This window comes from Oryctolagus cuniculus, chromosome 12 (genome assembly GCF_964237555.1).
Source record: "Oryctolagus cuniculus chromosome 12, mOryCun1.1, whole genome shotgun sequence".
Lineage (NCBI taxonomy): Eukaryota > Metazoa > Chordata > Mammalia > Lagomorpha > Leporidae > Oryctolagus > Oryctolagus cuniculus.
In genome coordinates this window covers 1625559-1647622 of record NC_091443.1, presented here as the reverse complement: position 1 = coordinate 1647622, position 22064 = coordinate 1625559, and the positions used below count along the sequence as shown (strand labels likewise).

The window sequence follows — 22064 nt, the reverse complement described above, 5'->3', positions numbered from 1 at the left end:
GCTGGAGAGAAGCACCTGACCCTCAAGGAAGGGCTGCGAGGGGTGAAAGCAAGGGTACCCCCAGAGCACGTGCCAGAGGGAGGGAGGAGGCGGCCCAGAGCGGGGTCAGGTGAGGTGATGTGGAGGCGAGGCCAGGGGCCTGGGCGGTGGAGCCGGGGCCTCTGTGGCAGGGCAGGGCCTGAGCTACACGTAAAGACCCCGGAGCTCCCCTCTGCCTACCGCTCCCATCCTCCAACCAGTGTAACAGACGCCGTGTTTCTCAGGAAATTAAAAATCAAATTAAGCAACAGGAAATTTTTTTCTGAGCAAATTTTAGGAGGAGGCTGTTTATGTAACCAGACAAGGGGTGGGGTTCTGGAGCCCCCAGCGCTGAGCCCAGCCGGTGGTCTCCGAACCCGCTCCTTGCACGTCAGGGTTCTCCCCTCGGGGCCCCCACGCCCCTCTCGCCCCTTCGGTGCTGTGCTCCCCCACACCGGCTCCTGCTCAGCTGGACAAGTCTCGCTGGGAGTTGGAGACACTGGGCTGGGCAGGGCTTTCCGAGCCGTCTCAGCGAAGCAGCGACGGGCTGGGGTCAGGGAGCGAGCGTGGCTGTCGCAGACTTGGTAAACACCACGGCGTGTTGGGGATTAGCAGGAAACCGTGAATAAAATCGCTGGATTTGGTAAGGGATTATCCTCCCAGACAATTAAAGATGCTTTTCACTACCCCCTTCCCCTTGTTGGAAAACAGCCGCAGATGAAGGTCACAAGCTGGAGGCGTTGGTCAGTCTCACCCACTTGGAACAGACGAGGGCCGAAGTCCCCAGCCTCGCGCTACCCCGCGCCCTGCCCGCTCCTGGCCACTTTGGCTTCTTTCAGTGGTGCAGTTTTCCTTACCGCCGCTTGCTTCAGCCTCGTTGTTTCCTAAGCGTCAGATGCTGGATGGGCTGGAAGCTCGTTCAGGAGCTCTCCCGCTGGGTGGCCGGACCAGCCTGAGAGAGGAATGTTTTGATGCAGAAGAATAATTCATTAGCGAAGGCAAGGAAGGTGCTTTTAACGTCCACAGTGCATCGCTGTGTGCGGAGGGCTCGCCTCTCAGTTCAAGGTCACGGCTGAGTGAGATGTTGTCAAGAGAGAAAAAAATAAATAAAACTGACTGTGCGGTGGTGCTTAGCCGGGCCTGGCCGTTTAGAGTGTGCTGGACACGCCAGGAAGACCGTTCCGCCGGCAGCAGAAAACTCCCTCTGGTAGGAAGCGTGGTGTCCACGCCAGGCTGTGCACTCGCGCAGTCTCGCCGTCTCCAGGAGAGGGTGGCTCGGGGCTGCTCTTCTGCTCCTCTGACTGCAGCCCCGGGCCCTCCCCACGCACGCGGCCAAGGCTCACCCTGCATCCCAGCCGCGCCGGTGCTCTGGGAGTGAGAGGCACCGCAGGAGACGTAGGGCTGCAAGATGGGCTCTGGAGGCCGCGCCAGCCGCCCAGGCCCCGTGCAGCTGGGTGCTCAGCTGTGAGCCAGGCGTCTGCTGGCTGGGGCCGCCCTGCGGCCCAGAAGCTGAACCTGGAAAGGAGCCCGAGAGGGGCTCAGACGACGCCTCCCAGAGAACTTGAGCCATGGACGGGGTGTTGGGGAGGCAGGGTCTCCTCCAGACACACGGAGTTAGTGCAGAGACGCGGCGGGGTCCACGATGAAGCACGGAGAGCCTGGGCCACAGTCAGGTCAGGGGTCAGGGGTCAGACAGCCAGCTCCAGCCCCCGCCGAGCGTCCTCTGGGTCGAGCTGCCCTGCCGCGGCGTTGGATAGCCGTGACCGTGAGGCCCCTGCAGACTCGGCTTCTCCCTGTCGTGATCGGATCTTGAGGGTCTCTGGGGAGTTTGTAAGCCAAGGCGGCCACTCCAGGAGGGTCCCCCAGGTGCGATGGCCAGTGGGCTGTGGAGGAGGCCACCCAGGAGACACAGGACGTAGCTGAAGCAGGTGTCACTCTCAGATCCGTGGGAGTAGGGGGCCCTGGGGACACCTGGGGGCTGGCGGGAAGTCTGGAGGAGGTGGGGCTGGAGCCGATGTGTGGGTGAAGCTCCAGTCCGCTCTGGGGAGCCCTACGGCTATGTGTGGTGTCTGGTGCTGGGGGGGCTCATCCCGACTCTGGCCCTGCCCGTAGGGTTTCATGCAGCAGCTGTGGGGTGTGCTGGGTTTCGTGGGTGGATGGCCAACACCTGGGTGATGCCTCAGGACTCCCCCCCCCCCTCCCGCCCCGCCATGGGGAGGAGGTTTTCGCTGGGTCAAAGGTGGCAGGTGTAGCTGGCTTCAGACGACTCCAGTCAGGCCTGACCCACAGCGACGGCACCTTGATTACCTGTAAAGGAGCGTCCATCCTCGCGGGAAGCCGCTCTTCCGCGTGGGAGCCCTCCCGATCCCGGGTCTCCCTCGGCGGCTGCCTCCCCACCCTGCCTTTGGGTTGGCTCAACCCGTGGCGATGTCCTAGGTCCACCGAGCTTCCTGACAGGATGAGGGTGCGATGGGCCCCTCCCTCCCTTCCCCCCTCTCTCTCTGTCATACACCCCCACCCTGAGATAAGTTACACACCTGCGCGTACTGCAGTTATGAATTTCCTAAAAGCAGAGACCACAGTTTATGGAACCCGAGAGTCAGCGTCGACTGCGTCCGCCAACCCCACGCCTTGCTCAGCTTTTCCCACTGGCCCCGAACGCCCAGGGCGGAACTCCTGGCGGACTGACTGATGTGTCATGTGGTCTCTGTCTCTCCGTTCTTGTCCTTTCTTTTGCCTCTCACGACACTGACTCTTTGAGGAACGTGGGTCACATCTTCTGTGGGGCGTCCGTCACTGGGGGGTTGCTGGCTTTGCTCAGGCTGCCAGTCAGGTTGTGCGCAGGGTGGCGCGCCAGGGCCGCTGGCTGGTGGGGTTGGCTTTGGGCGGCTGGGGTGCCGTCTGCGGGGGCAGTACCCGGGGGCCCTGGGTCTCTTGGGAGAGGCACCCTGGGCCTGAAACCGCCTCTCCTGTGTGTTCAGAGTCCAACAGCCGCCGGGCGGTGAACCAGGGCTACGTCACCAGCCTGCTCAGGCTGCACCAGGACTGGCACAGCCACGACGCGGCCGCCGCCTGCGTGCCGATCCGCCGGGGCCTGCTGCTCTGCCTCAGGAATGTCACCACCATCCGCTCCGGCAGGGAGGCCTTCCTGGCGGCGGGGGGCATGGAGCTCCTCTTCAGCCACGCACAGGTGGGTCGCATGGCAGCCCCGGGCTGCCAGAGAGGCCGTCCCCACAGAGCGGGGCGCCCTGCCTGTGGTCCGGCTCCTGCTGGGTCACACGTGTACTTGCCCCCTCATGCCTGTGGGGGGCAGGCTCTGGGAGGAGCAGCGGGTGGGGGCCCTGGCCCATGTCCCAGCCCTGCTCTGCACCTGTGACTTGCAGGACAGCCACCCAGCGTCCCTGGGCCTCAACTCTGGGAAAAGCGGAAACAATAGCGTCTGTGTGGTTGTGTGGACGCCATAGCTACGTGGAGATGCCGTGTGCTTACAGGGGCTGGTCATTCCTCACTTCCTGCTGAGCGTGAGCCCTTGCTGGGGCTTGGCTGTGGCCCACAGCACCTCGGACCTGCAGGGCAAAGCCCCACGGGCAGGCAGACGCCACGGTGGGAGATGCCATCTGGCCAGGAAAAGGGCTCTCTATGTAAGATACTGGAACTGAGGGGGAGGCTACAGGAAAGAGGTGACGCCAGGGGCCCGCGTTGTGGCGCAGGGGGTTAAGCCACCACCTGTGACGCCTGCAGCCTGTGTGGGTGCACGTTTGAGTCCCGGCTGCTCCACTTCCAATCCAGCTCCCTGCTAATGCACCTGGAAAGGCCCTTAACCACGTGGGAGACCCAGACGGAGTTCCTGGCTCCTGGCTTCAGCCTGGCCCACACCCGGCTGCCGTGGCCACTTAGGGAGTGAACCAGTGGATGGAGGACATCTTTCTGTCCTCTCCGTGATGCGGAAATGATGATAACTGCGAATGGCACAGGCGTTGAACACCAGCAGAGAGAACCAACTCTGCCTGGCGCTGCCACTCCCCCCGCTGCTGCCCCGCCGTGCCTGGCCTGGGACACCATCTTGCTGGGCAAGGGGTTCTGTGTGAGAACTGAGGGGACCCTGTGGCACGGAGGTGCCCAGGCCCAGAGACCCTGAGGCCGCGGAGAGCGAGGAACAAAGCGCGCTGCCCACTGCCGCCACCGGGGCTGCTGCCATGTTGCCGGGCAGAGGTGAGCAGAGACTCGGAGCGCCCCGCTGTGCCACAGGGGCAGCCCTAGAGTCCTCGTCCTCACGGCCTTAACTCCAGTCTAGAGGCCCGCTGGGGTCTGAGCAACTACTTGGCTCCACTGAAGGATTCAGGCTGCCTCTCCCTGCCCAGAGTGGCAGACCTGGGCGATGGCTGGTAGCTCTAAGTCCCACTTGTTTGGGGGAAGCCAGCAGCCCCTTGGCAGCCTGAGGCCGCGGAGACAGCCAGGGCGTTTTCCAGCCCGAGAATCCTGCAGCCGCCAGGGTTCTGGGCTCGGCCCTGCAGCTACAGCTGCGTGCTCTGTGTGACGTGCTGCTCCCCTGGGTAAGTTGCACTCATCTGGGGACCCAGGAGGCCCTGCCTGAATCCCTCTGCTTCGGGCTGGAGGCTTCCAGCCACGAGCCCAGCACAGCTGGCACTGACACCATGCGATCCGGGTAAGATCCAGGTATCTTGCAGCTCCAGGACTGGGACTGTGAGCACGACTTGTTCAGGGTCATCAGGACACACAGGGCAGGGCCTGGGGCGAGCCTGCTGCACCCCAGTGCTCCAGACCCACTCCTGCCTCAGCGTGCCCTGTGTGCACCCGGGGGCCTGGGGTGAGTCCCCTGACATGGCCCACTGCCTGGTCTCTCGGTGCTGCAAGCCGCAGCAGTAGTCACACCACGCAGGACCTGGGGAAGGCCCTGTCCGTGTGATGCAGTCTGAGGGCCAGAGCTCCTGGTGCCGCTCAGGTTTGCCTGGTGGGACAAGGGGACGGCCTCCTCCGTGTCCCACAGCACCAGACACATGGCTGCAGTCTTCACGCGACACCCAGCCCCGGACACTGGCGTCAGAGGTAGCACTGTCTCCACGGACCGCGGAGGGCAGACGCTGCGGCACTCGTAGACACGGCTGTCCCTGCGCCACTGGAGAAGTCACTGGGACGTCACGTGTCTGGGCCCAGCCACGACTCCGTCCAAAACAAGGGACGCCCCCGTTCCATCCCAATAAAAACTTTCCCGTGAGAACTACTCCTTAGGAAAAGGAGCTTTTGTGCCGCGTGCGCAGGAGTCGTGAAGATGCAAGAAGACGACACCTGCGGCGGCCCACGGTGCTCATCCAGTAGATCTGGAGGAGACGCCGGACACAGAGTTCAAAGTAACAGTCGTGGGCAGCCAGGTGCAGGCGTGAGAGCAGAGGGAAACGAAGGTAAAGCCGCGGATGGCGTGGTGGGGACGCGGATGGCGTGGTGGGGACGCGGATGGCGTGGTGGGGACTGCACGGAAGAAGTGTATCTCAGAGTTCATGCACCACCAGCCAGCGCACAGGGGGTGGGAAACGCGGGAAGCTCCCTCCCTCAGATCTGGGACAGGACAAGGCTGTACGCTTCCAGCCTCTTGTTACATAGTAGTGCAAGTGTTAGCAAGGGCGATTCGAGGGTAGAGAGAAATAAAGGCATCGGAATTTGGAAGGAAGAAGTCAAAGCATCCATGTTTGCAGATGGCATGGTACTGTACGTGGAAAAGCCTCAACACCAAAAGGCTGCTGGGACTGATAAACCAAGCCAGGAACGTTGCAGGATGCAAAGTCAACATACAGCAAGCGGCAGCATTTGGATACACCCATGATCTTGCTGAAACAGAAGTCAAGAAATAAATTCCTTTCACAGAGCTACAAAAATTAGGGATAATGTAACCAAAGAGCGAAAGATAGCTACAATGAGAATTGTAAAAATTGATGAACTGATCAAGAATACACACAAAAATATTGAAAGAAATTCCTTGCTCATGTATTGGAAGACTTAGTGTTGTTAAAGTGTTGGGGCCGACACTGTGGCGGGCATCCTATATGGGCGCTGGGTCGAGTCCCTGCTGCTCCACTTCACATCCAGCTCCCTGCTAATGCACCTGGGAAAGCTGCAGAGGACGCCCCTCGCCACGAGGGGGCGCCTGGCTCCTGGCTTCGGGTGGGCCCAGCTCTGGCTGTTGCAGCCATTTGCAGTGTACCAGCAGATGAAAGACCTCTCTCTGTGTCTACCTCTCTCTATAACTTTGTCTTCCAAATAAATAAGTTTTAAAAAATGTCTATAGTATCTAAAGCAATCTATGGATTCAACACAATTCCTAGCAAAATGCTGATGACGTTTTTATAGAATTAGAAGATTCACATAGAGTCACAAAAAGCACTGAATAGCTAAAGTGATCCTGAGCAAAAAAATAGGAAGCTGGAGGCATCCCAAGGTAGGATTTCAAAACATACCACAAAACTACATGAGTTAAAACAGCATGGTACTGGCCTAAAATCAGCACTCAGGTCAGTGGAACGGAATAGAAAGCCCATACACTAAGTCATGAACATGCAGCCTACTGAGTTCTGACAAACGTACTGGAACATACATTTTTGGAAGGATAGTGCTTTCAATAAATGATCCTGGCAAAACTGGATGTGTGTGTGTGTGTGTGTGTGTGTGTGTGTGTGAAGGAAACTGGATCCCTGCCACCACATACAGAAATCAACTCACGATGGACCAGAGACCTAAATGTAAGATGGAAAACTATGAGATTTCTAGAAGAAAACACGGGAAACACTTCAAGACATTGGTGCTGGTGATGACTCCTTGGATAAAACTCTGAAAACGCAGGAAAGAAAAGCAAAAGCAGAGAAACGGGATTCTGTCCAACTCTGAAGTCTGCACGGCGGAGAAGCCGTCGCCGGAGCGGAGACGTCCAGCAGAATGCGAGACAACGCTTGCAAGGGATCTGACAAGGGACGAGTATCCAGAATAGATCAGAAACTCAGAACACTCGACAACAGCAAGAAAACCCGAACAAGCCAGTTAGGAAATGGGCAAAGGACCTGCACAGACATTTCTCAGAAGAAGAAACGCAAATGGCCAACAAACGCATGCAAAAATATTCTCAGTATCCTCAGTCATGAGGGAAATGCAAATCAAAACCGCAGTGGGATATTGCCGCACCCTTGTCAGCATGGCGGGTAGCACGCGCTGGTGAGAGTGGGGAGGGGGGCTCTGGCACACAGTCGCTGGGATGTAAACGGGTGCAGCGCCTGTGGGAAACAGGGTGGAGAGTTCCTTAGAATCTAGAATTGGAGCTGCCAGTAGTCCCGCAGGTGCACTGCTGGGTGTGTAATCCCCAAGACAGGAGCTCATGGTATCCCAGAGACACCTGCTCCACCACGGACATCAGCGCTGTTCACCGGGGCTAAGCTGGAACAGTGCAGGTGTTCCTCCTCGGGTGGCGGGAACGACGGGGCACGCGGTGGGATATTACTCGGCTGCAGAGAGAGGTAAGCCTGGCACCGGCAGCCACGTGGATGGCACTGGAGGATGCCACGGTGAGTGAAATGGGCCGGACACAGACATGCTGCCTGTGCCCCTACACGTGGGAGCTGAAATGAAAAAACGCTTCCATGTGAGCATTGAATATTGATTCCCGGGGCGGGAGGGGGCGGGGTACACGGGACTCTGTGTTACAATTTGGTTTTGTAAACTTAAAACTTTTCGGAATATGTTACAATAAACCCTGTCCTGCTTCTGCTGTTTGTGATGTCATCACGCACGCGGCAGACATGAGCTGGGTCCAGGAGGAACCCTGAGCACTCCCACAGCCTTGGCCCCTCCCAGCTGCCCGGCCCCCAGCCCCGCCCCACGAGCCTCCCCTCCCCACACAGACCGGGAGCAAGGATCCTGCTTGAGCTCCACTTGCCTGGGGGGGCGGGGGGATAGGTTGTGAGAAGACCCCTGCAGGTGCCCTGAAAGACTATGAGGTGTCCTCGGTCTGCAGGAGCAGGTTGGAGTGGCCACGAGGAGACCGCTTGTTGGAGGCACACAGTGTCAGAGACCCAAAGCGTTGCTAAACTTCGTGGCTGTCACACTTGAGCGTGCGCGAGAGCCCCGGGGGACGTGCTGTAGTGCAGATTCCAGAGTGCGTAACGCAGCCGCTCTGGGGAGCGCAGGGTCCGCGTTTCCAGCAGGCTCTGGGACGATGCTGGCGGTTCAGGTGCCTTGGACCCTGAGAGTGAGCTGCTTAGGTCACAGCCAGAGTCACTGTGGCTCAGAGAGAGTGGACGGCCCGGCCTCAGTGCCCCGGAGCCTCTCGCCCAGCAGGACCAGCGGCTGTAGCACCGTGCGCCCGGGGGAGGCTCCAAGTCCAGAAGGGAATGTTGCCAGCCTGGAGTCGGGAGCCCGTCCCGGAGCTCAGACGGGCCTGAGATGGTTCCCTGGTCACTCAGCAGTGGGGCTGGGGCTGGGGCTCACAGGAGGGCCACAGCCAAGGTGGTGAGGTCTTGGGCAACCTGTCGCACACAGGTGCAGGGCATGGTCGCGGCTGTGCAGGCAGTGCACAAACCGCGCAGGGCAGGAGAGCCCCTCTTGGTCTCAGCTGCCTGGGGAAGCCTCAGAAGGAAGTCTTGCGTCAGCCAAGGGAACACTGGTGCTTTGTGCGCTGTCCGGGGAGCTGCCAGGATGTGGCCGGGAGGAACGGGGGTGAGAGAAGCAGCAGGACATCTGGAGGCGGCAATGGGGAGAAGGGCCAGGGTGAGCTGGAAGGCCACACCCGCGGAGCTTTCCCGTGGAGGGCGGTCCCTGCAGGGAGCTCTGCCACCTCTGTTGGTGGCCTTGGGATTTCCCCACCTGTGTCCCAGGTGTTGTGGGGGGAGGGGACACAGGCCGAGCCGGGTGGGCCTCAGAGAGCAGCTCCCCTGACCCGAGATCCAGAGGACACGGGTGAGCCAGGGACACCGGGTCAGGACTGGGGGCTCCCAGGAGCAGGGAGGTGGCGGGGCAGGGCCGGCTGAGACCCCAGGAGCTGCGTGGCCAGCGCGTGGTGAGGAGGGCTGAGGCGGCTTGCGGTGGAGTCGGAGACAAGGCGGGGCCCGAGCGTCCTGCTTGCTCCTGAGAGCTGGGGCCAGTTCCCTGCAGTTAGGCACAGGTGGTGGAGAAGGCAGGTGTGGCCGGACAGTTGGAGCTTCCTGGGATGTGAGAAAGGATTTGGATCCTCCCCCTGCCGGTTTGCTGCAGGGGAGTGGGCTGACATGATGCGATCTGCTTTGATTTCTAAATTAAAAATAAATACATGGCCGGTGCCGCAGCTCACTAGGCTAATCCTCTGCCTGCGGCGCCGGCACACCGGGTTCTAGTCCCGGTCGGGGCGCCGGATTCTGTCCCGGTTGCCCCTCTTCCAGACCAGCTCTCTGCTGTGGCCCAGGAGTGCAGTGGAGGATGGCCCAGGTCCTTGGGCCCTGCACCCGCATGGCCCGCAGTGGCCAGCCCGTCTCAGCGAGCGCCCACCGACACACTGAGGAGACACCATGTGCACCCTGCGCTTGCTCTCAGCTTAGAAGACCTGCTTGTACATTTTTCTCAGTGTCTGAAAAGAAAGGTCTTGTCATGTTCCATGACTGTCAAAAAGCTCCTTCTGCAAACCCGATTTTTCTTTGCTTTGGGCGGCACCAAGAGGGACCGGCACTGTGTGTGTTGAGCCAAAGGCACGCGGCCGCATTTAGGTACCTGGGATGCAGCCTGCGCGTCTGATTTCATATTTCATCCTTCCCCTTCATGTGTTCTCTTCAGAGAGCGGCTGAGAGAGAAGACAGACTCGCGTCGACTCAGCTCTTGTTCCCTAACTTGGGCAGTAATTCAGGCCGACACGTGGGTGGCTGAAGCGGGAGCTGGCTCCCCCGCCCCGCCTCCCGCTACCCTGGACAATGGCTTGCTTTGCGTGAAGCCTCCCTTGAAATAATTTTGAGTCTATTTTCAGGCTAAATTTATTCCGATCCCATATGAGCTGTGAAAGAGAAATACAAATGCAGGCTCTGTAGTAGAGAAAACTTCACACGCGTGTTCACACGGGACCGCCCCACGCAGGGCGTGTGCGTGCACTTAGGCTGTGTGTGACGCGCGCCCTGAGACACCTCTGGCCACGAGGGGCGCGCGCTTGCACGGTGGGGTCTGACGCACTCTCCCCTCGCCCAGAGCCACCTGGAGGACAGCAGCGTGGAGCCCGTGGTCTCGGCCATGCTTCAGATCCTGCGACAGTGCTGCCCGAGGAGCGCCCTGCCCCTGGCCACAGCCAGCTGTGCCTATGCAGCCCCGGTCCCTGGGAGCGTCACCCCCTCCCCTCCCCCGGCTCTGATGGACGGTAAGAGAAGTGGGCGGCCCTGAGCTCTGGACGAGCGTGTGCCTTTTGGCTGTAGGTAGAGGAACGTGGGTAAAACTAGAATCTGTTGTTTCACCAGCCAACCGTGGTTGTCTAATAAGCTAATTATGGATATAGATGAAAAAGCCATTTTTCATACACAGGGCGAACAAACACCGAGCTCACTCATTTGGTTCTTAATTATCAGCGGTCCCCAGGGTGCCTGGAAGCTATTGACGGCCTGCATGGTCATCTGGCCGATTAAAAAAGACCTGTTCGCCATTCCGCCATCAGCTGCCGTCGCCTGCCCCTGCGCTGGCTGCTGGTGGGGTTCGCTCACCCCAAGGTGACACGGAAATGGAACGCCTGCTGCTTCAGACCCCGTGCTGGTCTCAGGGGGTCTGTTAGCGGATTATTCAGTCTGCAGCGAGGTCTCCGTCCACCTCGTACCCTGGTCTTTCCAGCTTTGTCTTCCACCACAGAACGCACTTCCTGGACACGATTGTGCCGCAGTGGCACGGGCTGCTGTGTGGGGACCTTCTGAGTGACCTGCACTTGCAGATTAGGGGCCCAATGCAGGTGATCTCCAGGTTACGGCACGGTTTGTTGGCTTTGGTGCCGTTCATCCTGGGAGTGCCTGTGAACCGGGCGGGGACTCCAGCGATGGCCGCTCCGCGCTCCCTTTGCGTCTGCGGGGGAGGGGGCGCGGACTTGGTGATGTGGCGCCCACGTGCCAATCAGCTCCTGCGTGTCAGGAGCCCATGCACCTGGTGGTGGTCCCTGGTCTGTGGGAGGAAACAGAGCTGAAGATCTGAATCCCGAGTGAGGGGCCCGGCTCACCCTCTTCTCCCCCCCCCCCCAGAGGAGTTTGAAGATGACAGTGATGAAGAGCTTGACAAGGACTCGGATCCTGAAGACATGAAAGAGGTGGGTGCCTGCCCTTGCTTCTGTCGCCCGCCAGGTTCCCGTGAGGCTGGAGCTCGCCTGGGCCCAGTGTGAGTCCAGGGACCTGGAAGGGACACTGACGACGTGACAGGGCGGGTCTGGGTTCCCCGTGGCCGCTTCCGTCTGGCAGGTGGAGCGCACGGTGGCTGTGAGGTCAGAGCCATCTGTCATGGGGCTCTGACGCTGCGTCAGGTGGATGCCCACTCAGAGCCGTCTGAGTGAGCGAGTGCAACTGCAGCGAGGGGGGGTTTCCCCAGGCTTTCAGAGGCCCCCTCCCGGCTCCATGGGTCTCTTCTCCAGCCACTCGGCCCAGGCCTGCTGTGCCCTGCGACTGCACTGACATCTGAGCCCAGGGCAGGGTCCTCCCTGGAGTTCACGGGGCGCCTCTGGCCACCGGGCCGTGCCGCTCCTCGGCCCCTGTGCCATGGTGGCCTGGGCTACAGAGCAGAGGCCCGCAGAGGCCTGTCTCTAGGTGGGTCAGCAGTTGTTCCAGGCTGTGTGGACGATGCAGCCTTTGTCGCGAGCGCGCAGGAGCAGGCACGGACAGTGTGTAAGTGAGCAGGGGGTGGTGCTAAGCCTCCTCCTGCTTGGCGATTCGCCGCCGTAGTTCTTGCTTGTAGGTGGCTGTCCTGGGCGTCATAGAACCTTCAGCAGCGTCGCTGGCCTCTGTCCACGGGATACCGGCAGCACCTGCCCCTTCTCCCCAAGTCATGGACCAGAAATCGACAGAATCACCCCTAATTGAAAGCCACTGCTCCAGCACAATGATAGTTTGTCTATGAGTTGTAATTCCACCTCCATTCCCTTTGGCGCACGTGGGCGTGGGCAAGTTCCTTCAAGTTATGGATCCTTCATTTTGGTCATCTCTAAAGTCAGTCCCAGAAACAGGTGCTGCCCTTTATGACATTCCTGGGGAGGAAAGCTGAATTTAAACAACTTCCCTCCTCCCCTCCTCCCCTGCTCCCCTGCTCCCCTCCTCCCTCCTTCCCTCCTCCCCTCCTCCCCTGCTCCCCTCCTCCCTCCTCCCCTCCTCCCTCCTCCCTCCTCCTCCCCTCCTCCCTTCTCCCCTCCTCCTCCCCTCTTCCTTTCCTTCCCTCCTCCCCTCCTCCTCCCCTCTCCCCTCCTCCCCTCCTCCCCTCCTCCCTCCTCCTTCCTTTCCTCCTCCCCTTCTCCCTCCTCCCCTCCTCTCCTCCTCCCCTCCTCCTTTCCTTCCTTCCCTCCTCCCTCCTCCCCTCCTCCCCTCCTCCCTTCCTCCCCTCCTCCTCCCTTCCTTCCCTCCTCCCTCCTCCCCTCCTCCCCTCCTCCTTTCCTTCCTTCCCTCCTCCCCTCCTCCCTCCTCCCCTCCTCCTCCCTTCCTTCCCTCCTCCCCTCCTCTCCTCCTCCCCTCCTCCTTTCCTTCCTTCCCTCCTCCCTCCTCCCCTCCTCCCCTCCTCTCCTCCCCTCCTCCCTCCCCCCCTCCTCTAACCTCCCCTCCCTCCTTCCTCTGGAGGTCTTCATCCCGTGGTCCTTGCCTGCTGGTGGCATCAGCACTCACACAGGGATGGCCCTCGGCTCAGGTCTCGATTTACATGGCTATTGACAGCCTGAGCGTCTCAGGGTTCTGTTGATAAATAGAATCATTTCCGAAGTCATCAGGAGCAAATTGGCTCTTGCCTGGGGCCGGGCAATGCGGGCCGCGGTGCGTGTGCCACGTGTGAGCGGCGCTGGTGGCTGCAGTCATCCGTCACTGCCACTCTCCCTGGCCTCCTGCGCGCTGTGTGACAGCGACTTGTCTGACGCGGGGCCGGCGCCGCGCAGATCTGATGTGGGGGCAAGGCTTGGGGCCGTGCCTGGCCTCACACACCGCAGGGAGGGCTTTAGTCACTGCCCGCGGTGCCGCTCCACAGGTGGGACCTAAACAGATGCACGGGGGAGTCTGGGGACTGGTCACTAACAGCCTTCAAGCCAGGGAGGACCACGGTGAGTGTGAGTGTGAGCTGTGGGGAGACGGAGGCCTGTCCCCAGGGATGGGCTCTGGGTGCAGCGAGAGCAGGGCCCTGGTCTGCCCCCCGTGTCAGAGATGAGGACGAGAAGCTGGGTGGGCTTTTTTTCTGGTCACAGAGCTGACTCGGTCTTGAACCTGTGGCCGTCTCTTTTGAAAACTGTAGCCAACAATGGGAACCAGCCTCTGAGCAGGGAGGATTAGAGGGGCTTTCATCTGGGAACGGTCCTGGGAGTGGAGAGCCCAGGGCTTCCTTTGATTGGGAGCACAGCAAACCCACACGGGGGAGAGAGGCCAGGACCAGTGCAGAGCGGGCGTCGGCCGCGGTTTCTGTTCACAGAGCACTAGGCTTGGACAAAGGGAAGGCGAGGACCACAGGGGCGTTTTCACACTCACTCTCCCGGCCTCCTCTCCCACCTCCTCGTTTCAGTCTCTTATTTCTTCCAGGCACTTTTGTGGGTGAGACCCACAGGCAGCCTGCTGGGGCCTGGGACGGTCTTGTCACACAAGCAGATGGCCCAGCAGGGTCTTAGCCTCAGAGCCCTCACGGTGCAGTGAGCATGGGGCTGGCCCGACTCGAGTGTGGGTCCCCTCCTTCCCAGGGGCGCACACTCAAGTCTGGCAGGAAACATCTGTACCCCAGGCCCAGGCCAGAGAGCACTGTGTAGGCGCTGGAACCCAGCGGGAGAAGAGAGTTCTGGGCAGGCGCAGATGCAGGTCCACCCCCACGGTGTGCACACGGTACTTGGGGGCGGCACAGATGGCGGTGGGAGCCTGCTGTATCCCTGCACTGCGGACTTTCAGAGACTGGAAACCATCTCTGTGACAAGGGCACACTTGGCTGTTGTCCTGGGAGAGCCGTTGTCACTAACACAGAAGTGCACAGCTGGGGCTGTGTCCCAGAGAAGCCCGACTTGAAAAACAGCAAGTGTGCTGACCTGCGCTCTGAGTCTGTGTGTGTCACCTCGCCACGCGTGGAGTGCGTCAGCCTGAGGCCCACGGGAGCCACAGCACCCCCAGCTCCAGCAGGGAGCTCAGCCGTGTTTGCTGCCAGGGACAGTTTGCTCAGTGGCTGCAGGGGCTCAGCCGAGGGCCTGGGGCAGGCGGGAGGTGATGGCAGACGTTGGGAGGGCAAGAGTGCTGGCTACGGGATTGGGTCTGGCATGAACCACACCTGAAATCATTGCAACCAGCCCAGGTGATTTACTTTTCTCTTAATTTTTTTTTGTTTGTTTTCTGACAGGCAGAGTGGACAGTGAGAGAGCATGAGACAGAGAGAAAGGTCTTCCTTTGCCGTTGGTTCACCCTCCAATGGCCACCGCGGCCGGTGCGCTGCGGCTGGCGCACCGCGCTGATCCGATGGCAGGAGCCAGGTGCTTCTCCTGGTCTCCCATGGGGTGCAGGGCCCAAGCACTTGGGCCATCCTCCACTGCACTCCCGGGCCACAGCAGAGAGCTGGCCTGGAAGAGGGGCAGCCGGGACAGAATCTGGCGCCCCGACCGGGACTAGAACCCGGTGTGCCAGCGCCGCAAGGCGGAGGATTAGCCTTAATTTTTTTTTAAAGATTTATTTATTTGAAAGGCAGAGTTACATAGAGAGAGGGAGAGACAGAGGCGGCGGCAGGGGCGGGGGAGGGGGAGGTCTTCCATCTGCTGGTTCACTCCACAAATGTGTGCAATGGCTGGAGCTATGTTGATCCAAAGCCAGAAGCCAGGAGCCAGGAGCTTCTTCTGGGTCTCCCATGTAGGTGCAGAGGCCCAAGGACTTGGGCCATCTTCTACTGCTTTCCCAGGCCATAGTAGAGAGCTGGATCGGAAGTGGAGCAGCCAGGTCTCGAACCAGTGCCCATATGGGATGCTGGCATTGCAGGTGGTGGCTTCACCCGCTATGCCACAGTGCTGGTCCCAAGATCTTCCATTCACTGGTTCACTCTTCAAGTGGCCACAATGGCCAGAGCTAGGCTGATCCAAAGCCAGGAGCCAGGAGCTTCAAGGCCTCCTATGTGAGTGTCGGGGCCCAAGGACTTGGGCCATCCTCTGCTGCCATCCCTGGCACAGTAGCAGGGAGCTGGATGGTGGGATGGTGCCATGGCAGTGCCCGCCTCACATTTCTTTTAAGTGGAAGTGTGGAGGAATATGGCAGAAGGTGGAGGGAATATTGTATTTTCTTTTCCCCTGGACAAGGACTTGGTTTGATTTGGGCCTTCAACACTGCCAGCTTTTTCCTTAATGAACCAACCATGCTTGTCAAACACATGGTAGACGCTTCTCCTTGATGGTGCCAGGGAAGCTTGGGGGAGGACGTGGGAAGAGGAAGGGAGTGGCCCTCTGAGTCCTGGTGCCTTTCTCGGAGACGCGGTAGCCCTTGCAGACAAGCCAGCGTCGAGAAGTCAGCCTCACCGCGACTGTTGGGAGATGCTGACCCGGAAGGAAGGTCGTTCGGCCCACGGAGGGAAGCGTGGCAGTCCCGGGTCTCCCGGAGTGGACGGGTCGCGGCGGTGGGAGAGCACGGGCTCCTGCGGCCACGCAGCCTGAGGCAGTCCCTCCCGCCTCTTCTCACACCTTTGCTCTGCTGGGAATCCCCACTGCTGCGTCTGTGCGTGGCTCTGTCCCCAGGTCGCTGTGTGGCCGGCCCTTCTGTCGCCGGGGTCTCAGGCTGTGTGCTCCTCCGAGGAGCCGGGTAGGTGGCCCACCCTCAGAGCCCCCGTGCCCCGCTCAGCCGCCGCCCCTCCTGCTCTCCTCCTTCCCCAGGCTCCATGGGAAGGGACCGTGTTTGCTGACTTTCTCAGTGACGGCGTCTTCCGGTCCCTGAGGACAGATTCCACAGGGGCAGGGGTGTGTGTGTGTGTTGCATTGTTTCCTTGGGGCAGGGGTGCATGCCTGTTGCATTGTTAGGGAATCTCCAGGGCTTGGGCGAGTACCTGATCATAGCAGGTGCTTGTTGAGTGTGTGTGGAAACAGCAAAGACAGATGTAGATGGAAGGGTATGGGAAAACTCGCCATGACCCCAGGGACGGGGTGATGAGATAAAGGATTCTTCTGTGTGCTGCTCCTAGTTTGCTCAGTCCACCTCATTTGCTACAAAGCATTACTTACGTATGGTGCCGGCTAATACATGCTGACACTGTAGTGACACGGAGTTGCATAGCCTCTTCCTTTCTTGTTTTTAAAACACCACCCAGCACATTCGAGTCTCTGCTGGACCCGTCTACACTGCGACTTGGAGACAGGGACCCCACCCAAGCTCTGAGGAAACACGCGGTGTCTGGTCTCGGGCTGCTCCCCTGATTGCCATGTGATTGTTCCACTGTAGGACGATGACCTGGAAACAGATGTGGACAAGCTGACCGCCAAACCTGGCCTAGACCGGCCAGAAGAGGAGCTGCTGCAATATGAGGCGATGTGTCCTGAGCTTTCCTGTGGCTTCGAGGTAGGACACGGGCTGTGGCTCTGCCCTTGCTGATGTGTGCCGGCTCTGCGGACGCGGGGGGGCAAGCAGAGGTGTCCCGATGGAAGCATGGCTCCCCCACCCCACCCCACCTGGGCAGGCTGCCTCTGGGGTCTTTCTGAGAAACAAGCAGAAATGGGAGGGGGCGGCCAGGCTCGATGCCAGCGAGGCCCTGCAAGCTGACGCCCTGCATGGAGCCGGGGCACGTGCCGTCTGGTGGCCGACGTGTCCAGCCCTGGGCACGGAGAAAGCAGACGCCATGGCTCTCTGGCCAGTGCGGAGAGTCATCCTGACGCTTTCTGCCGGTGGCCGTGTTGCGTCCAGGCTCCGGCCTGGGGATGGTGGTGCGGAGCCTGGTAGCGGCTGCTGCTGCTGCCACCAGGATTCCAGGGCTGCCTCTATCTCTGACAGTCAGAATCATCGTACGAGGCACTGCCTCAGGGTGCAGGGCGGCCCCTGTTCCGAGGCTGATCCAGCAGACCCCAGGCCAGTGCTGTAGAGGACTGCGCCAGGTCCCCCAGGCCTCCTGCCGACACGGAGTTCTGGGATTCTGCCGTTTGAGCCGTGAAGAGTCGTCTTCCTTGGCTGGCATTGGTCCAAGCTCATATTCTTTTCCATTTTAAACCCAAAGGAACTGGAGTCCCAGTCTGGAGGTGACCTGAACTCTGGGTGTGCCAATCACCAGCACATTCCGGCTGCCGCCTCCCCAAAGCCGCTTCGCGTGGGTCAGGACCAAGGCTCCCAGGAGCGAGCAGGGGAAGACACCATCCAGGCTTCGCTTCTGAGGATGGTGAAGACGGCGGGGGCCAGGAGCAGACCTGCCACGACCCTGCACCCAGCTGGACGAGCCAACGGCCTTGGGGCGGCCTCTCCTGGAAATGAAAGCCCCGGCATTCAGGCTCCCCTCGAAGAGGATGCGCGGGGCCTGGGAGCGGTCTCCTGCCCAAGGCTGAGCGCTTTCCTCTGCACTGCCGCTAGATGCGGAGACACGGCTGCCGAGCTGGAGGAGCTCCTGAAGTCACGCCCCACCCACGTGGCTTTCCACGATCCCCATCTTTTCATGGCCAAAGCCAAAAGGACCAGATCCGTGGTGGACTTCGAGATGCTGGCCTTTCCCGATCTCTGGGGACACCGTCCACCTCCCTCTGCCCAGTCCATGTTGGAGCGCAAATGTGGCATCCAAAGGTGCCGATGCTACTGACTGGAGTGGTTTTGTGGGCGGAGCGGTTTGTACAGACAGTCCCGTTGTCTGCAGGGGCGTGAGCATTAGTCAGGAGCTTGCTAAACCCTTGGGAGACTTGCCAGACACACAGGCTGGCCCGTTGCAGAGGCGAGTGTGGGACAGTGACGAGCACATGTGTCCCTACTACCAATTCCTTGGAGAGCCCTAATGAAGCTTCCCTCACACCCACCGCAGATGGCGACATTAGCGAAAGGTGTCCAGTTTCTCCAAATCCCCGAATCTGTCTTCAGAGGGAGCGTCCAGAAAAGCCAAGAGCTGATTACTGGGATGTGTTTTCCTCAAATTCCCCTCTGGCCTCTCGCTAATAGAGAGGAGCTTGCGTCCCTCGTCCGCAACCCTGACTTGTAGATCTTGGCTTGGTCAGAGAACAATTCCACTGCGTCACTGAGGAGGGCTGGAGCAGCTGTCTCCGGGGCAGAGGCACCGGGAGATGGATTATTCCCGGAGCGCAGGAAAGCAAACATTGCCTTTGGCTCCGCACTGCTAGGTTACAGTGAGGACTGCCCAAGCCCAGCAAGCGAGTGTTTTCCCTGGCAATGGGGGAGCGTGGAGCAAAGCCTGCCGCCGAGAGGTTCGGTTAACCTGCTCCGTGTTCTCGCCTGAGTGCTCTCTGGACCACGGCTCCAGGCACTGCTCCCACTTGCGTTCCCGGCCGGCACCTCTGGCCCCATGCTCGTCGTCTTTAAGTTCCCGAGGCTGGCCAGCACCTCTGGGCCCTGCATGGCCATCTCCCCACTGAGTCAGGCCTCGCACCTGCTCCTGTTTACTCTCCTCCCACCCCAGCACTAGAGATTCAGGGGGGAGAACCTGATGGCCTCCCGGGATCCCCCTCCCTCTTGCTCGGATCTCCCAGAGCCTGGGGCCCTCAGGCAGACGGCTGGCCCCAGGCTTCTGCAGCAGACCGTGCACCAGGAACATAGTGGCGCGGGGACACAGGGCTTGCCGGAGCCTCCCAGAGCGTGAGGATGCTGCCACCAGAAGCCCAATGTCCCCCTCCAAGCTCTGTGCCGAGGGTCCTCTTATCCTTGCAGCCAGAGAAGTGCAGGCCGCCCCCCACCCCCAGCCTGAATGTACTTGACAGGCCCCTGTCAAGCCACGAAGCCCCTCGCAGACATCTAAGCGCACAGCTTCCTACTACAGCCGTAAAGAGGAGAAAGCAGGGCGGTGCTGTGTGCCCTGGGGCATGAGGTTGTGCACGGTTACGCCCCTGACTTCCCTGTGCATCTCTGGGCCTCTCCAAGGTCCTTCCCAGGTGACCGTAGGGTGAGAAGGGTCAGGAGCAAGGGTCGGCCCTTTAAATGTTTCCAATTTTCTTCTCCAGGATCAAGATCCTAGAGGATATCCGGAGGCTGATCCAGCCTAGTGATGTCCTAAATAAGGTGGTCTTCAGTTTGGATGAGCCTGGGTAGGTGGTCTCGTGCATCCATGGTGTGTGGGGGGGTAGGGGATTCTGCCCCTGGACTGATACAGGGTTATGTCACCCGGATAATACATTGCTGCTCCCACAAAGAGCACCATGAGCACTTGGGTCAGGACCCACGAGGGGGCTGGCACTGCGGCACAGCTGGTAGCGCCGCCGTCTCCCATATGGGTGCCAGTTTGAGTCTCAGCCACTGACTTCTTTTTTTTTTTTTTTTTTTTTTTGACAGGCAGAGTGGACAGTGAGAGAGAGAGACATAAAGGTCTTCCTTTGCCGTTGGTTCACCCTCCAATGGCCGCCACGGCTGGCGCGCTGCGGCCGGTGCACCACGCTGATCCGAAGCCAGGAGCCAGGTGCTTCTCCTGGTCTCCCATGGGGTGCAGGGCCCAAGCACTTGGGCCATCCTCCACTGTACTCCCTGGCCACAGCAGAGAGCTGGCCTGGAAGAGGGGCAACCGGGACAGAATCCGGCGCCCCGACCGGGACTAGAACCTGGTGTGCCGGCACCGCTAGGTGGAGGATTAGCCTAGTGAGCCGCGGCGCCGTCCAGCCACTGACTTCTAATCTGGCTCCCTGCTAGTGGCCTGGGAAGAGCAATGGAAGATGGTTGGGCCCTGCACCCTTGTGGGAGACCTGAATTAAGCTCCTGGTTCTGGCCATTGTCACCATTTAAGGAGTGAGTCAGTGGATGGAAGATCTGTCTCTCTCTCTGTAATTCTGTTGAATAAATAAACCTTAGAGAGAAGCTCTGTAGGGGAAGGCTTGTCTTTAGTAAACGTCGGACCGTGTCCAGGCACGCCCGCCATGCTGTGCTCACGTCTTCTCAATTTCGTTCCAGGCTTTTACAGGACACTGATTCCAACAGCTTAAGGTTCTTCTCCAAGTTTGAGTCAGGAAATCTTCGCAAAGCCATCCAAGTGCGGGAGTAAGTGTGGGGAGCCGGGGCAGGGGACAGGGCTGGGGGCACTGAGAGAGAAATCTGTGACCCTCTCTTCCCACTCTCGTTCAGCGGCCTCCCGTAGGGGTTGGGATCAGCCGTGCTGGGAGAGTTTACATCTTGGACGTTGGCAATCAGTGCCGATGAAGGTTCTTCCTCTCAGAGCTCAGATGTTAACCAGTGATCACCCCAGGGTGCTCACGAGCTGTGGTCACAGCTAGGTGCCCTGCTTGCCAGAGGTGACCGGTTATGAACACGGCTTACGTTGCAGACAGAGTCCGCAGTGGGGTGCGAGAGCCCTTTGACGGGAGACCTGTGTCTGATGGATGCCAGGCCTCGTTCTGCCAGCATGGAGTTTGTGGGGCTCCCCGCTCCGGCATCTCCCTGTGTCTGTTGGTCTCGCAAAAATCATGGTGATGGTGAAACGTTTATTCAAAAGAAGGCACAGTGCGGTGCCTCCCTGGCAGAACCTCTGAGGAGCAGAGAAGGATTTTGTAGGCCAGGGGTGCTGAGGGGACCGAGCCCAGGCGACGGCGGAGCGAGCGGGCTTGCTCTCGCTGAGGTGTGATTCCGTCTGCTGTGGCTGGGTGGACCCTGTCTCCTGACACCCGAAGGCGAGATGCGTGCTTGGCTTCTGCAGGCTGGGAAATGAGGGTCCCAGGCACGAGTGGGCGGTGGCCCAGACGCTGGGGTCCAGCCGTGAGGGCCCCTTCACCCCTTCCAGGGGAGACTGCGCGAGTTCACAGACTGCGCCTCTGTGTTTCACGCACGCCGTGCGCAGCAATGGCAGTGGCCTGGGTGGCTTTGGGAGTTACAGAACGCGCTGAGTGCCCTGGGCAGGGGAGACGCAGTGGACGTGGGCTCTTGTTCAGGGCTGCAGCGTCCCCGTGATGGGCTCCGCTCTTGGAAAAGCTCAGACCGGCTTTGCATCTGCCCAGAGTCATTTTGTTTTGAGGGAGATAAAGGGTGTTTTTCATTCATTTACTTTTGGTACGTGAAAGACTTCAAGGAAGCCTGCCACACGCCCAGAGACAAGTCCAGGTCAAGGTCAGCTCGGCGCCTGCTTCCGTGGCTGCCACTTTCACTCCTGGTTCTTGCCACGTGTCACGTGCACCGGATCCAGGAGACCAGGCCCGACTGGACGTCTCCTGGAGAGCAGTTGTCAGTCCGGGCTGTGCCCGGGCTGCTGGCCTGGCCTAGGTCTCTGCTCTGGCTTTGACCCATGTGTAGGATCCTTAACTGATCAGTTGTGGGCAGGGTAGTGGAGCAAGAGGAAGGAAAACAGACTCACCTGCTCTGGAGTCTTGACCTCCGTGTGGGAGTAGAGACACTGGGAGGGTGTCAGGCCCTGCCGAGTTGCTGTGGCCAGGTGCCCCTCAGATGCGGCCTGGGGAGCCCCGTGGTCAGCGTGTGGTGATTCTAACAACCCTGAGAAAGGGGGGGCTGCACCAGTGAGCCCCGCCCTGCTGACCTCTGTCCTGCACTGAGCTGCCCTCCCCTGCCATCTCACTGAGCCGTCACGTGCACGTGTCTGGGGTCCGCCCTGGGAGAGGGTAGATGGATCAAGACACGGCAGTGTTCTTTTTAAAGAACAGCTCAGATACCAAGGGGATGAGGCAATATTTTTGAAGACTACGAATCCTGGTCATGATGTGTAAATCAAAACCGCCTCGCTAATTCTGTGGGCAGAGTTCTGAAAATAATTAA

General features: G+C 60.0%; 1 protein-coding gene across 1 annotated transcript in view; it reads left to right on the top strand.

Annotated features, from left to right (window-relative positions):
* Positions 1–22064, top strand: part of AGBL1 (AGBL carboxypeptidase 1) — a 636726-nt gene that overhangs the window by 115268 nt on the left and 499394 nt on the right. Inside the window, exons 7-13 of the mRNA XM_070053460.1 lie at positions 3000–3208; positions 10222–10387; positions 11247–11311; positions 16623–16739; positions 17389–17942; positions 19322–19405; positions 20259–20345. Coding sequence (XP_069909561.1) covers positions 3000–3208; positions 10222–10387; positions 11247–11311; positions 16623–16739; positions 17389–17942; positions 19322–19405; positions 20259–20345 — 1282 coding nt within the window. The remainder of the gene's footprint in view (positions 1–2999; positions 3209–10221; positions 10388–11246; positions 11312–16622; positions 16740–17388; positions 17943–19321; positions 19406–20258; positions 20346–22064) is intronic.